The sequence below is a fragment of the Syngnathus floridae genome, chromosome 3, assembly GCF_059516105.1.
Source record: "Syngnathus floridae isolate MCC-2025c chromosome 3, RoL_Sflo_1.0, whole genome shotgun sequence".
In the NCBI taxonomy this organism is placed as follows: Eukaryota; Metazoa; Chordata; class Actinopteri; order Syngnathiformes; family Syngnathidae; genus Syngnathus; species Syngnathus floridae.
In genome coordinates, this window is record NC_142415.1 from 20423636 (window position 1) to 20440291 (window position 16656).

Consider the following 16656-nt stretch of genomic DNA (forward strand, 5'->3'; position numbering starts at 1 on the left):
ACAATTTGTCTCCGCAGGCCACATTAAATGATATAGCGGGCCGGATCTGGCCCCCGGGCCTCGAGTTTGACACCTGTGGTCTATGTAGTTTACTGCTTACATGCCGCGTAGCAGATTTGAGCTTGAAATAGAATCTCCATGAAAGGCGACAGTCCACGTTCGTACACTTAGCGCCCGCCGGTTGAAGAAGGCATGAGTGAGCTTTGCTCTTGATAGCTGACTTCTCCCCACGGAGCAGCCAGTGAGTCATGATGAACCTTGTGCTGACTCCTCATGGTGAGCTATCGATCCGCTAACGGGATCACCTCTTGGCCATCATCGTGAGGCCTCATTAGCAAAGGCCTATTAACTCGGTCGGCCTGAGATAACACTGCAAACAAAAACTCAGATGAAAAAAGGAAACGCATTTGATTTGGGGCAAACTAAAATCTATTTTATGAAGCTTTTTTCCTTTATTTTCTTTATAAATCACTTCCATTGGTGTGTCAACATTTTTAAACGGAATATATCGCAGATGTAAAGGAGATAAAAAAAACAATATTGCTAGACGTAAAATGGAAATATAAGAAACGATTTCTTCGGACATATCTCATCAATCACCGAGTGTTTCATTTTCAGCGACCGTGGTGCTTCACAATCTGTCAAAGAAGAAATATATTATCCTTATCAAACAATTGCTTTAAATTGCATTCATATTCAGACCCTCGTTTGATTTTCCATTTCATTGCAATGACTCAAGTGGCTGCTTCTATCTTTCTCTGTAGTACCAGCAAGATCTTTGGGGGACATCTTCATTATGACTTAGATTACTTGATTTCAATCCCAACGTAATGAAGACATAATGGTAAACCAACAAGTAAATTATTTAATAGCAATTCAAGGCTCTTCCAATTAGTCTCATTTTTGTTCTTGACCCTCGTCTACACATTTCATTCCAAAATGTCATCAGATTTCCCTCCACAGATTCAAGGCACCATGGGCCCAATGGAGCGAAGCGATCCAAGGGCAAGCGGGAACCAAAAGCCGACGAGATCACTAAACCGTGCAACAGGCTCAACGTGCTGATCGTGTTAGAAAAGACAACCAGGCAGAAGAGGTCAAGGATTCATCCATTTTTAAAGCACCGTTCACTTTTCTTCTGGAGCAGACCTGATCTTTCTTCTCTTTTGTCCTCTTTGGGGATATGTTTTATTCTAAACACTAAATTATACTTTTGTATCAACGGTGTGTGCACATGTGTGTGTGTGTGTGATCTATTAACCACAGGTGATAAAACATGAGTAAAGTCAAGGGGCTGATTACCCAGTGAAGCAAAGAGGAGCCAAAGAATGACTCACAAGAGGTAATTAAAACTTGATGACACAGGTGAGCGCTGCGTCTCCATAAGCAGGGACTCCACGAGTCAATATTTTCAAGCTAACGAGGCCTTACACCATGATGTGTTCATGTCAAAGCAAGTGCACAGGGGCATCACTAACCCCCTGCCTGAAATATGCTTGAACCACCCCGAGGTTATAGCCAGATGATTGATTTTGGGGTACTCTGCAAGATATTTTTTTCATCTTTTCCCCCCGTTCTACTGTAGACTACATATACAGAATGTTAATCAGCGTTTTCTCCAAAGGTTTGGGGATTTCTGATATTTTTTTCTTATTTTGCTTTGCAGAGCCCCCCTTAGGGGGAAAAATCTAGCTCTGCCACTGATTTTGATTTTCATGGTCACTTATAGCAAATGATGGTGCAAAATTTTGAAATCAAGCTAGTTTGGGATTTTAATTACATTTAATATAAGTCTAAAAAAGTTTGCTTAAACGTTATAATTGCAAACATCATCCCGCGCCTTTGTGCGTGCGCGTGTGTGGGGGTTAAATTAATGGAGCTTCTTTCCTCGGGTTGTCCTTTGGGGGTTCTCAAAATCAGATCTAATTCGATTTATATGTGCGCTTAAAGTTGTGTCCAGACTGGGCGGGCGGAGAAGAGATGATCCAGATATGTTTGCGGGCGCCCACACCCTCCGCAGACGCATGTGCGCACACCCAAGTGCGTTCTTCTGTGCAGCTGTGCGCATTGAGGATGCACAAGAGCGGAGGACAGCAGTGAGCGAGCGCCCGTGGACTGCTTATGCTGCTCAAGTCGCGGCCACTCCACTCCATGTTTTGCCCTTCCCTTTTCCCCCCTCTCTCTCTCCTTTTTTTTTTTGCGCGCATCTCGTTTGCTCGTCACTCGACTCGCACTGACAGACACGTCAGACACGGGACGAGTTGTCCCCATTGAGCATCGCTGCTTCTCCGGCGCTTAACGGAATCGGAATGTGGAGGACGTCAAGCAAGTAACGAGTGATTTGCTTTGCTTTTTCTTCTTCTTCTTTTTTTTTTTTTAAATGATTATTTTTGGAGGCATCCTTTCAAGATTTGGTTTTCCTTCCTGGTGGATTTATCCTTTCTCAGAGAGGATTCCGTGCTGTGCTTGGCGATGTGGAGACTGCAAGTGGTTGTGTGCACCCTGTGGGTGCTGCTGTCCACGTCTTTCTGTGCTGAGAGCAAAGCTCGAAGCTGCGGCGAAGTTAGACAAGCGTATCATGCCAAAGGATTCAGTCTTGTCGGTGTACCTCATCAGGAAATATCAGGTATGGATCACAAGAGATCATCATCATCTTGCTTCCAATTGGCACATGTGTCATCCATCCATCCATCCATCCATCCCTCTCACCTCATATGATGGAAGCAAGTGGGACACACACAATCCGCCCTGGCATCATCACCATGCAGCACCGTCCTTTTTTACAGAGGGTCAATAGTTGTCAAAAAAAAGGAAAAAATCACAGTAAGTGTTGCCATGATCATGGGCATCCATTCGTTGATGAGCGTTCATATAAATACAATGGTATTTGCACCAAGCCAATAAGATTAATGTAAATTAAATGTGTGTATTTAGTCTTGAGTGATGCTTCTTAAACCTTCATTAATCACAAGTTAGTAATTAGTTAGGAATTTGTTTTCAATATTTTTTATTATGACAGACAGTATAGGATTCAATTAAATTTGACATGGAATAATGAGGTTTTTCAGATTGGAAATGACTTTCCGTGTACGATATGGACGATACGAACTCATCATCAAATACTTAGATGACAGTTACGAAAAATTTACCATGGAACTTGAAATGTTTGAATGATCACAATCAAGACGGTCCCAGAAGAGGGAATACTCGGTTATATTTAGTAATAACACTTTAATTACACATGAACAACTACTAACATTATCTTAAGTATTTTATGAGCTCCAGATGGTCACCAAAGCGACTTCACCCAGAGGTCAAACATCTTAAATGCAATCTGGTTCTAAAGGAAGTGAGCTGTCCGCTGAAATATTTCTTATTCAGCACCATTTGAGTATTTTCCAAAAGTAGTTGCTTCACTGAGTCCAACGAAAAAGAGAAAACATGCTTTGCTCTACCTGTTGCTCATATTCAACAGAGGATCATGCCGTAACATTTCAAGATAGTCACTCAGCACAAAATAATATTTACCAGTAGGGGGCTGTATGCACTCGGCACCAAAATTGGGTTCTGATGAGAATTCTTCTATATATATTCCTCAAGGCTACGGCTTAGTTTTTAATTCATGCTCTTTGGTACAGCGCAGATATGAGCTTTTATTATCTCTTGTGAAGCACTAATCACATTTATGGTCAAAGGGAAGAAGATTAGTCGGTAAACAGTGCGCTCCACATGAGGGAAGGAGGCACATGCAGAGTGAGGTCACAAGTGAAATCACTCCATTCGAGAAAAAAGAAAGAAAGAAAGAAAAAGAGATCATACGGTGGTTGTTGGGCATTAATGATCATCGTCCGGCACCGTTGGATTTTGGTATAATGAATCCACCTAAGCTAATTATCAAACTTTGATAAGAGTAGCCACTTTTGTTCCTCTTGTGAGATGAGAAGAAATCTGGTATATAATTGTCAGTTGTCTTAGGTGTGCCTAATATTTTGCCAATTAACAAAAGTTACCATCTTAAATCAGTGTTGCGGGAAAAAAGAGATGCTCATCTGCATTTTACATCTGAGTGTCATCCTGATAAAATCTGTAATTTGCTTTTTTTTTGCTGTTGTGCAAATATAATTGCACCCAGGTTGTTATTGGAGTGTTGTGTCTCTTAATAACCTTGGCATGAATCCAACAGAGGTTCTCAGGAGAATTAGTCGTGCTGGTCCTAAACGTGTGGCAAACAGCATGACAAGCATTAGTGTTCATCCGGCCATCAGCAGCTTTCTCATGAAAACACGAGGTGGCTACTTCCGCCTCTAAGCTCACGTTCACGTTGAATCATCCATCTGTACGTGATTCAATGTATTGAAAGATTATTATTTTTTTATAGAGTTTCTCCGTGTCTTTTTTCTTATGGCCTCTTGACTTAACTACATTTCTTCACACATTTAAATCCTCAAGACCATCTATTACGGCGATATAAGTGTAGAGCCGAATGAGTCCCTTGGGCTTCAGAGTCCTCACCCCCTCATTCAGAACATAAAGAACCTCATGAATGCTCAGCAAATTGATTCTTCTCATAATCACATGTTTTAGTCATTTATTTCAATGTCCAAGTGCACAATCTAACGAGATTTGCTGAAATAGCTTCCATGGCTGAAATTTGCAGTGCGACTTAAAAAATGTCCCTTTTCTATCAATATGTAGCTTTAAATGTGTGAGGCATAATTGCAAATCCACAAAATTACAATGTGTCTCTTGTTAGAAGCTAAGATGGTCGATATATTGGATTTGCAATACTAATTCGGCGAAAAAGCAAAATGAAAGAATCATTAGTGATATTTTCAAGTGGCCTATTCTTCCCCTCCTTTGTGAGTTTTCCCAAACGGATTACTGCACAGTAAAGTAATAAAGGGGTGCTGCAAATCTCTCGCGCTGTTCGTTTTTGACTTAATTGCTTGTCAAATATTATTCAAGCAAGGAAAGTCCAAGTCATTTAAATACGCTTCTCGCTTAGCATGTTGACAGCGCTGTCTCTCTTTAGCGTGCAATGGTGTGATATGAGCCAGATTCAAATGTTTGCCACTTTATGACCGGCTCTTTGTTTGGAACAGCTCGTGAATGCTCCAATTAAACACTTCATATAAATGCCGTTTGCCAAAATGAGGCTTTAAAAGCTTGGAAACAACATTACATGCAGCACGATTGGTTCTAGAATTATTTGATTACTCTGGAATAACAATTACCTCCGGGAGCTCTCAAAGATTGTTTTTTGATTTGTTCTTATTAAAAAGATTTGTAGTCATGTTTCGCACTAGCATAATTCATCGTTTGCAAGTTTGGCAAGATCCTTTGCAAGTAACTTTTCTAAATAACAGAATAATGAGTTGCGCCATGAATTGTGGCGCTGTGAGCGGGTCCAAAGGAGACAAACAATATAAAACTCTCGCTTGGCAAATTCCGTATATAAATTCTGCAGGCAGTTGGAATCAGCCTTTAGATTTGTCATTCAAACATGCTGAGTCGAACCAAATGTCAAGCAGAGGTTAGAAAACAAAATAGAAACCGCAAATTTAAATAAGGATAAAAAATAGATTCAATTTTGTAAAATAAATAATGATAACAATAATGCAAAATATTGTATTGTAAAGTAGATTCAATTTTGTTAAATAAATAATGATAAAAATAATAATAAGGCAAAAATATTGTATTGTAAATGATGGCAGGAGTGAAAAACGGCATCGCTGCCAATAAATCAATACATAAAAAAATACATCAATAAAAATAGAAGAGCCTCATTTGGCAGAATGCAGCCAAGCTACCTGAATTCTGTAAGGACGTCGCTCCATGATTGGACAATTGTTGGCCAGCTCCAAACAAGATCGGCCGGCCCGTCACTGCCAACAAAGAGCTTGGCACGTTGGCGGGCCGGAGGAGCCGTGTGGATTGTTCTTACTTCCGCCTTGTTTGGGATGTTGAATTACAATCTGACAATACATTTGGCCAGTAAAAAGATCCAATGACTGTAAAATATATCATCTGCGCAATTTCTGAAAGCTATACTCAGCGCCAAGACTTTTTTTTTTTTTTTTTCCCTGAGTAGTGTGAAAAGGCTCCAGTAGCATATGGACTGCGACACTCCGCCACTTTGCCCTGCTTTCAGTTAACTGCGCTCTATGAGCTTTTCAGCCTTTCTACCCTTGTGAAAGCTTTGCGAGAAACTAGAAAATTTGCAATATGTCGCAGGGAAACGTCTCATGTGTAGGGATTATCGTGTATGACCAAAGCGGCCATACATAAATCATGATGAAAAAGCGTTTCCACGACTCCACGCAACTGGCTCGCTTTTAGACTCAACTCTTTAGAATCATCCGGCTTAGTGAACTAAATGTATTTTTGGACGGATACCGAGAGAGTCGGAAACTCTCTGGAGCAGGGGTGTCAAACTCATTTTTGTCACGGGCCATTATGATTATCAACGTCTTCTAGTATGGGCTACAAAACGAACGGATGAATAACTAGTTTTGAAATGAGAGAGTCGCAAAAACGGTTCGAATATTTTAAAAAGACAAATGGCAAGCAATGTCTTTTTTTTTTTTAAAGTGAAGACAATTTGTAATTTTAGTCATGATACAAAGTCGATGCAAAATTTGTCTCGTGGGCCGCATCTGGCCCCCGGGCCTCGAGTTGGACACCTATGCTCTGGAGGAACGGACTCTCAAGTTTGACATGAGACCGACAGAGTTGCGACGCCGTGCGCTGTCGGGGAAACCTCCGGGGTTCGACGGAGGTGTCAAAGCTGCAAATATCTTTCCCGCTGGGGACTTTTTATTTTTGTTTTTCACCGCCCATGGCTGACTTAACACGCTAAATTAGACTCTCCTGGGTGATTTGCAGATAAACAAGCATTTAGTAGAAATAAACAAAGAGTGTTATGGAAACGTCAGATGTAATTTGACACTCCGATCTTCATTATAAAAAGCTTTTTCTCCAGCATTAATTTTTAAAAAACATATAGCAATTATTGAAGTTCATGACCCAGTCTGGTATGATCCCAATGACACCCAAGGTGGGCTGACTAATTGACATCATCCCAAGTCTAATTGGAGTTATTTTTATGTTGATGCTAAAAGGTTGAGAGTTGATCTTAACCTCGGGGTTAAATCACTCCTGTTTTAATTAAAACATTTCATAATTGCAGGCCTTGCTGAAAATTCCCTTCGAGGACTCGACGCTCGTAAATACATTGGAGGTCGATGGGTATTCGCTGAACCCCCGAAGAACCCTGTCCTTTTCTTTGCACGCTGTCATCGTGGCTTGTTTTTTTATTTTCTTAAGATGGAGTTCCCCTGAGCTCTGTAGTCATGATAAACAAATCAGTAGTCCAGGATGGGATGGGCTGAGCAGCAGCTAATAACCACTAATAATATCTTAATCAAGTCCAATGTAGCGCAGTGAAAACTTCAAACGTAAAAATATATGGAGTGAACGGCCTTCTGACGCTGTCAGCCGCTTCGTTATCTCTTTTTACATCCCAATCTTCTCAAGTCTGAACGAGAGCCAGACAGAGTTTGCTTCTCTCGGAATCCTGCTGTTTCCTGCCTCCTGTTTGAGCTGCTAAATGAGTGGGCTGGTCATAGCTCACCCTGGGGCTCTCTACCTCAGGCTCTCCAGACCACCAGCTGTTGTGTTTAGTCCTCCGTCGTGCATTAGTGTGAGTCTTCAACCTCCCCGGTCTGTGCTCTTCTCAATTGCCAGGCTAATGTAGAGCGATGAAGGTGAATCGTGGAAATTGACGTCAAATTCAAATAGACTCAGTGAGTCATTATTCTTGTGACATAGCTTGGATGATTGCTGAATATTATGCAACGTTCGGTTCGTACCGATACTTGCGTGGGCGAGCTTTGTCCATTAATATGAATGTGAGATGCTTTGGTATTTTATTTATTTATTTTTTGTCTCACTGATATTTTTAACTGATGTTTTGCGTACAGCCAACTTGATTTGATGGAGACTTTGTAAGATGCTCCATAGGCATCTATATATAATATTTCATAACATTATATATAAAAATATACAAACATTAGCCTTGAAATGTGTATAAAGTCAACATTGTGTGTTTATTGCCGATTTAAATGTAATTTACACATTTTTGAAACCTCAACATTTTCAAAATCACAACAGGCCAATATCAAGTTCACTTCTGCCGAAACTCTTTTAATATTCATTATTGCCATCTTTTCAGTATTGTGTTGGACAATCGTGTTTGCAATGAAGTTCATTTGCTTTGGAATATGATACAAACAATCTCCTGGAAGAATATTATCAAACATTGCTTACAGTTGAAATTATTCAGTAGCTTATAGCGTTTGCCTTTTCATGACTTGAACTAATATCTCATTTAGGCACGCCAGATGGAAGCAATTCCGTCACCACACAAAATGAAATGCTTCATCTTTGGGGAAATTCCGCAAAAACATGCACTGGTAAATGAATGTGATAGGAAAACATATGAACTCAGCTATAGTCAAAACTGAATCATGTTGGGTTTGTTCAAATGAAGAAAAGCAAGCTTGGGTTGATGAGTTATTTGGAAGTTCAAATAAAAAATTTCCTTCGCACCCTGCGAGTGTGGGAACATATGGTTGGAGCAATCGTGGGAGTTATGTGTGTCATCTTGTTTGGACATATTCAATTAGGGTCTGACGCCCCAGTGGAGTCAGTTGAAAGTGGATGATGCGGGTGATGGAGACCAAATCCAGATGGCAATGTAGCACCGAGATCAATCACGCTTGATGCATTTTTTCCCACTTCTGCATACGGACAGATGTGATTTAGTGCAGTAATTGGGTTTCCTTCCACTTCTTGCATTTCTGTTGACAAGTCATAATGGCCCATAAAGCGTATGTATGCACACTTTATTATTTCATATATCTAACAGAGGATGACTGTTAACAATCAGATTGCAGTGAAAGGAAGTGCAACAAAGGCACGTCATTACCGCCTTATTAGGATGAGCTGTTTAGAAAATGTATTTGATGATGTTGGGCAATAAACATTAACAACTGCGGCTACGAAAAAAAAAATCAGATCACGCGCTTTGAACACTCTCACACACTGGAGGTCATACAGCTTCCTTTCTAACTTAGTCAGCTAAAATGAGTTACCAGTTGTTGGACCAAAGAACAAACGCATACTTCAATCTTTTAATGTCCTAATTGCCACTCGACTACTTTCTATTTAGGGATCGTACTTTGTTTTGACCTGTATTCGTCATCCGGAGTCTTCATAAAACTCATTCGGCGCTCCAACTTTCAAAGATCTCAATAATAAAAAAGTTACACACTATATAAAGTATATAGGGCAAGTTTGGTTTATAACAGTTTTGCCTTTTTTATAGCATGGATGCAAATTTGTCACCAGTGAATTCTGTCTTCCAGCCAAGGTCATTCCAGTCATTATGGGCCAAGAGCCAGTGCAGTCATATCTCAAACGTGAGACAAGCCAATTGCGCCTGAGTCACACATTTCTCAAACAACCGTGTCAGATATTTAATGGCTGCCGAGCCTCATAATCCACTTGAAACTATTTATTCCAGTGATTACAGAGTTGTAATGTCTGGGATGATAAAATTCCTGTCAAGCCAGAAAATTTTAAATACAAGAAAAACTGTAATATACATTAAAAGCAATTTGAAAAACCTCGCCATCCCAAAACGACTCAATCACGGCTATTTACATTAAACGTTGTACGCACCATTAAGGCCACTTCTACAAAATCCGGTGTGGGCAATCAATTTCCCACAGGGACCACATGATATAATGTAATGATTGTTGGGAGCCACACCAACCTGCTAACAAACCTCAATTGTTTTTTTGTTTTTTTTCGGGCAACAGGGGTTTATCTGTAATTAGACGAACTTTAGTACCAGTGGTGCTGCACGCAAATGTAAAGGGCTAACTACAGTACTTTTTTTTTTGCCTGCTAGCTTGCACGTCATTAGTTTGCGTGGTGTTCAACATATAACCCAGCAGAAGGTGAGGTCAATTTCAGGGAGACTGTAAAACATGTTATTTATTCATTTATTTATTTATTTATTTATTTATTCATTTATTTATTTATTTATTTATTTATTTATTTATTTATTTATTTATTTATTTATTTATTTAATATGTATTTATATTTTATTTATGTATTATTATTTTTATTATTATTATTTATTTATATTTATTCTATATTTCATTTATTTATTCATTCATTTGTTTATTAATTACACTCCCAAATTCTTCTTCTTAAAATGCTGATAAACATTCCTTTTGTGGGAAAAAAAAAAAATCTGAAAATACCCAAAAGCCAATTATCTGGCCAAGCACCAGAGGGATCCAAAGGATATTGTTTTTTTTGGGGGGGGGGGGCAGTGCCCCTGCAGCCCCACCTCTAGTTCCGCCAATGCTCTTGACCACAGGAACATTTTGGCATGCAAAAAATGTTCCCTTTATTAATTAAGAGTGGTCAAGGGATGTACCAGATGGTGTAGACCATATGCTTGTTGCCCTTTGGCCAGGTAGACTAATGAATCCTTGTGGGAGTTAATCACACCGTCTATTACCACACATGGGAACAAAAGACACTTTTTGTTATTCTTATTTTTTTTCTTACCTCAACAGCATACTTTTTAAACTGTTTATAAATATATATATCAGGACAGCTGGAGCTAAGTCTGTAAAAAAACTCGCAGTTTTTCGGAACAATTTACAGCTTAGGATAATTCTGTGTTGCTTGGCAGGGAAACAAAGGAGGCAGTCCTGAGGTGATGTCTGCAACTCCTTTGAATAAATTTACACCTCTGTCAGCGCTGTCACTCAAAAAAGGGCTTACCTACACTTTGTTTCCATGCTCCGTCATTCCAACTTAACTGTACACCCTCCCACTTAGTTGTTTAAACTCAAACAACAAACTGCACAACTGACAGAACATATTAAATGCGTCAAATCAGCGGAAATCAAATGTGTAGAGCCTTTTTGAGTAAAAAAAAAGCGTAGAGTGAGAAATATAGTCACAGATTTGGCAAAATGCTTTGACAGCGTTCTGGGACCGTTACCAACGTCCCACTAACGTTCTTGGCCAATCAAGCAGGATTTTCTTTTTTTAATGACGTGTGAATTTTTCAAAGGAATATCATCCGTGAACTCACACTGATCATAAAAATTCATAAGCATAGCGAGATGGGCATCAAAAATTCTTCCTTTATAAAGTTAACAATAATTAATGACAAACTACACACTTTTTTTTTGAATGCAGGCCACACAAGGGAAACCTTCCAGGGGACAAATAGTTCAATCTCGGCACTGGGTTATTCTAATTGTTTTCAATCACAAGATCACACTCGTCCTCGTGCGTCTCGGAGCAACTCGCCTATTTCCGCTTCATGTGCTGCAGCGTGAAGTCGAAAAAGGGGACATGATTGGCAAGCGCAGTCGCATCACGTTTGGATATCTTCGGAATACCAGTTGAGGCAATCGTGGCCAAGCATGACAATCGCTCATTAAATGCTGGCCCGGTTTCCTCTGCAAATCAATTTGATGTCTGCAGGTGAAGCGACTTGCAACATGAGCACACTTTAAATTAGTCAGAAGACGCATACAAGTATATTTATGCGTGTGTCTTTTTAATTTGTCAGAAAATCATGAAGCTGTAACAAGATATTATTTCCGCCATTGTGTGAAACTTCAATTGTTTTTTTATTGGTTGTATTTTTGCTATTCTTACAAATAAATTATACCCGTCAGTATTATCAAAATGGAATGTGCGGTATTAATTTTCCATAAAAATAGAACCATGCGTGACTTTGAGGGCGCTTCCTTTGAGGAAGGTTCCGCATTTGAAAATGAAGCAACTGTCCATGCACAGCGAGAGGTGGTCATTGAGCTGACATGAAAAAAAAACACAAAGCCCTTCATCTTCTACCTCAAACAGAAGTTTTCAAGTCAAATACACAACTGTGATCTTGCTCGTATTGACAGCTCGGTTTCAAATTCCAGCTTTGGTGCAACGCAGTCAAGAAGACCAGAATCGGGAGGCTTGTGAGCACTGCGAGATTTTAACGGGATTTAACTAGAAATATTTTTCCCTTCAGATTTGCCATTATAACAATATAGATTACGATTTCAGTCTCCTGAGTGGCAGCAAATCAAATCGTATGTGTTCACGCCCACAACGTTGCAAACCGCCCCTTTTCAAATGTGACGGCAAAGGTTTTTGCAGTTTTTAAATTCACATCATACAGGACGAATATATAGTACCGGTTATTTTTGCTGAGTTTTTATCTACAGCACACTTTGTATTGAATTACGACTGGAAATAAAGCAATTTCCAATCAACTGCGGTATTTGGATTTAAATCAGCTGGGTCTCTGGGGTCATATGGAGCTTGCGGTGCTGTGGGGTAAAAATGGATTTGTGTTTAAGTGCTGTGGTGGTGATGCTGTGCTCATTATTGTAGCCTGGCGTCTCTCTTAAGACTGATTAGTGTTTAACTACATTCCCTACTTGCAGCACGTATGCGGCATACTGCATCCTGCGTGCTTCATTATCTATGCACATATGCAGCTTCTTCACCCTTTATATGCACCAAGAGAATCTGCCAGTTTGCTTGTCTTGGACTTGGAAGGTTCCACTAGATTGTAAAAAAAGTAAGCTTTGGCTTTGTCGTCTTTTCTTTCGGCTTGAAACTTAACATTGTTCGGCCCGCTTTGGAATTAATTGAACATTTAGTCCTGGTACCTGTAAAAAAAGGCTTTTCTGTCTGTCAATATTCCTATTTTACGTTCTCCTTTCAAGGCCGTTTTAAAAAAAAAAAAAGAAAAATATTTTTCTTATTTCTTTATTTTATTTTTTTAATTAATTTGCATTTATTTGTATTTATTTATGTGTTTTTATTTATGTATTTATTTTTTAAAGGCATTTCTTTCTTGCATCATGGGCTGACCAATATTGAGCTTGTGACTTGACACAACATTGATTAATATTATGCATCAAGGTTGAGAGCAAGTGAGAGGCGTTAAGAGTTTGATGCACCTCAACTGCCCACACACATTATTTCTGAATCATATCATAAAAGGCTATAACGCTGTTCCACATCAAAATACATGATTCCCGATTCATTTCAGCAGGTCTTCATTTTTTTCTTATATTCCCCCCTGCCATTTTTTCCCTGTTTAAGCTCCATATCTGAGCTTGCTTGTTCATACTGTGAAAAAAACAAAACACAAAAGTAAAAATAAGTCTCCAGCCCTCCACAGCTTTTCATTTGCTACTTCATTGTTATGTTCTCCAACAATAACAAGAATGTGCAGGTCAGTCATGCTTGACAATGTTACAGTCAACCTCACGTGATGAAAACATCAGTCGTGATCAAACGTGCTCGGCGGCCTCTTCGAAAAACGCGCCGCCGAGGAAGCCATGGAGTGTAACGGCAATGCTTTTTGTGTTTTTCCTCCCAGGTGAGCACCTGCACATCTGTCTACAGGGATACACCTGCTGCACATCCGACATGGAAGACAAACTCAACCAGCAGAGCAAGTTGGACTTTGAGAAGTTGGTGGAGGAGAGCAGCCGTGACATGCGGGTGACGTTCGTCGCCAGTCATAAAAAGTTTGATGGTAAGCGGCGGGAGTTTGAGACTTGTGAACATCGAAATTACACTTGCAGACACTCAAATGTATTCACACGAGTCCTGTCAGACTCGTATATGTCGAGACTCCTGATGGAATGATTAATAATTACTTGGTTGGTATTAATAAGATATGGGCAGGCAGCTCGGTTTTAAGGGTTCACTGTCGTTCATCAATGTTTTCGCTTCCGTCTGGTACGTGTTCCTTTTTTTTTACACCAAACAACATATTCTGGGTCCATTTAAACTGAAGAGTTTTTTTTTTTTTCTCTTTACTACTCCCCATTAGGGTTTATGAGAACTTTATCTGCTGTTTTTCGGGCAGATAATGGCAGCGTCATTTAGTGTGTTGTAAAAAGATGCAATTTTCTATTTCTATCAGTTTTCAATAAAATGCACCCACAAGCATAATTGCACAATTAGTATCAAAAGGCTATTTAGGACCCCCCCCAAAAATGTAATTTGCACTGGTCGGAAAAATAGCACAATAAATCTCATCTTTTGTTTTGTACAAGCCTCTGTGGTATAAAAAAAAAAAAAAAGCCATTCAGGGCAAAATGATTTGCACAAAACAAGACGTTGAAACCCGAGGAAAATAAATTCTCAGTATTCTTTCTTTTTAGAAATGTGATAGCCTGAATAACAAAATATGGTAATAGACTCCAACAATAACCAAGTCCATTTATCCAGTCAAACTTTTCTTCTGCAAATTTAAATAACCTGCTTGTTTAAAATGTGCACTGTTGAATATTCTACAAGCGTCCCCAAAAAATTGACATTTTCACTCCTGCCTACATTTTTGGCTAATTACTAATTCTGAATGACATTGTTTTCAAATCTCTCCACAGTTCCAACACAACAGCAAACATGTGCATATATTATCAGCGGAAACTGTGTCCAAATCAACTTTCAATACCTTATCAGTCCACCAGAATATCATCTACATGATACCAGTCTTCAACTAGGGCTAGTTATTAGAATCCAAGACTAAAAGTCAAATGTCAAGAGTATTTGCTATCCCATCAGTTCACAATTCTAAACATAAACATTTATATTTGTAATATATAAACAATATATGGGTGCATTGAGAATGGATGGCTGTCGAATCAATGATCTGGTTTCATGGCCGGGTTCTGTCTCAATTGATACGGTGGTTCAGGATTCTGTTCGCTCGGTTGCAACACTAGGTAAGCATTAGTGGTAATACCCTTGAGTGGTTCAAATTTGGCAGGCAGATCTTTTTGTCTTAGCCTTGGTTGCTCTACACTCCATATTGCACATTGGTGTTCCACAGGGTTCAATGCTGAGGCCTTGAATGTTTTCATTGCATTGCTGCCTTGGGTTGATCCAAGCCAAAGAATAATTTGGAATAATATAACCTTTTGCATTTTTACACAGATATTCCATGGGAGATTCAAACCCAGATATCTTGACTGAGCCATACTTATTAGCCACAAGTCCAGGATTCAGTTGAAAACCATTTTGTTGTACTTTACATTTTAATATTTTAACTTTGAGTTTGTGGTGGTACATTGTGAGCAGGTTTGATGTCGCTGCTGCTGTTCAGTCTTCTGGCTCAGCTTAGCATGTTGCTAAAGCCTGCCCGGGCTGAGCTGCAGCTTTAGTTGACCGAGTTCTTTGATCGTGCCCCAGTCCAGCTGCTCTGCTCAGTGTTGAGAGCTGCTGTGCCGCTCATTCCCGTCAACAATCCCTTATTCACACCCGATTTCAACTAAATCACACTCAAGCAGAAGACCCAGTGCTCTCTAATCTGTGCTCTCTCCAAACCCACCCAATTGAAAAGGACTTGTGAAAAACATCATGCCCGTGATCACATTGTGTCATTTTGTGTTTCTCAACATCAAATGCATATTTGTGTCGCATATTCGGAAACCCAATAACTTGTATTTTGAAAGGTGATCCCGTGATTGAAACACAAAGCCCATTATCGTTTCAATTCCCCTGACAGGCGTAGTGGGGAAGTGAGTTAGCTGAGCCACGGCAGCCCACCATGGTCAATTTCTGGGATAAATCAATAGCTGCTACATTTACTGTATTTACTGTCTTTTTCATATCAGCAGTCTGCTGCAACCTTCAGCTGTCTTGTGAAACATAAATTATCTTTTTTACAGATTAATAAATATACCAACATCAGATCACTTGCAAAAAAAATGTCCGTCTATTTTTTAAAACTCAAGGAGATATCTGGCTAGGTTGCTCCAAATAAAACGATGCACTATGCTGCATAAACAGTATTCAAAATTTCTGCCAATGACTTTGGATTAATGACTGTAAATAAATTATCCTGGTGTGATCCAATAATTAGCCAATGAGAGTCGACAGAGTTGAAGGTGTCCGTTATGCTGCATTTACACAATATTCCCACCGGCTACCGTGGCCCCAATTACCACTTTGTGTGATGCGGCATTTTTGTTCTTCTATCTCCAAACTCAAGTTTTAGTAAGTGTTGGTAAGCTTAATCATGGTCACCGTGAAGGTGAGCGGTTGCCGAGGACCCAAGGCCCAAAGGCGCTTCTGCCCATGGACGCGATTCCATTCCCTCCCGGCTCGTCACCTTCTAATAGAGTCTCTCTCATTTCTCACTTTTTGATCAAGGTCTGACATGTTTTTTCACAGTCCGTCAAAGCTTTCTAGATGAAGCATGGACAGCGGGCAGCTTTAGAGCAAGTTTGTGGCGATCCCCTGACGATCCCAGCAGCTGAAGCAGATCTGACTGGATCCAATTAAATCTTCGATATTATTTTTCTAACGACATGGTACACCATCAGGTGCCATGATGAAATGCAAGAAAATGGCTGCCCTAGATTCTAGATTGCTGAAATCCAGGAACAGTGTAGTCACAGAACGACCAAGCTCATCACAATCAATTGGAATCCTCATCAGTGTACTTGGAAGACTTTATTTTTCCAAGAGCACCGCCTCTCGTGACAGATCTCACCACATAACATTTTACTAATGCATGTACTCTAGTTCATT

General features: G+C 39.7%; 1 protein-coding gene across 2 annotated transcripts in view; it reads left to right on the top strand.

Annotated features, from left to right (window-relative positions):
* The first annotated feature begins 2089 nt into the window (after positions 1-2089).
* The window catches only part of LOC148401040 (glypican-6-like), a 47961-nt gene continuing 33394 nt past the window's right edge, over positions 2090-16656 (top strand). For both annotated transcript variants that reach the window (XM_088371048.1, XM_088371049.1), the window contains exons 1-2: positions 2090-2626; positions 13490-13648. In XM_088371048.1, coding sequence (XP_088227174.1) covers positions 2473-2626; positions 13490-13648 — 313 coding nt within the window. In that variant the 5' untranslated portion in view covers positions 2090-2472. The remainder of the gene's footprint in view (positions 2627-13489; positions 13649-16656) is intronic.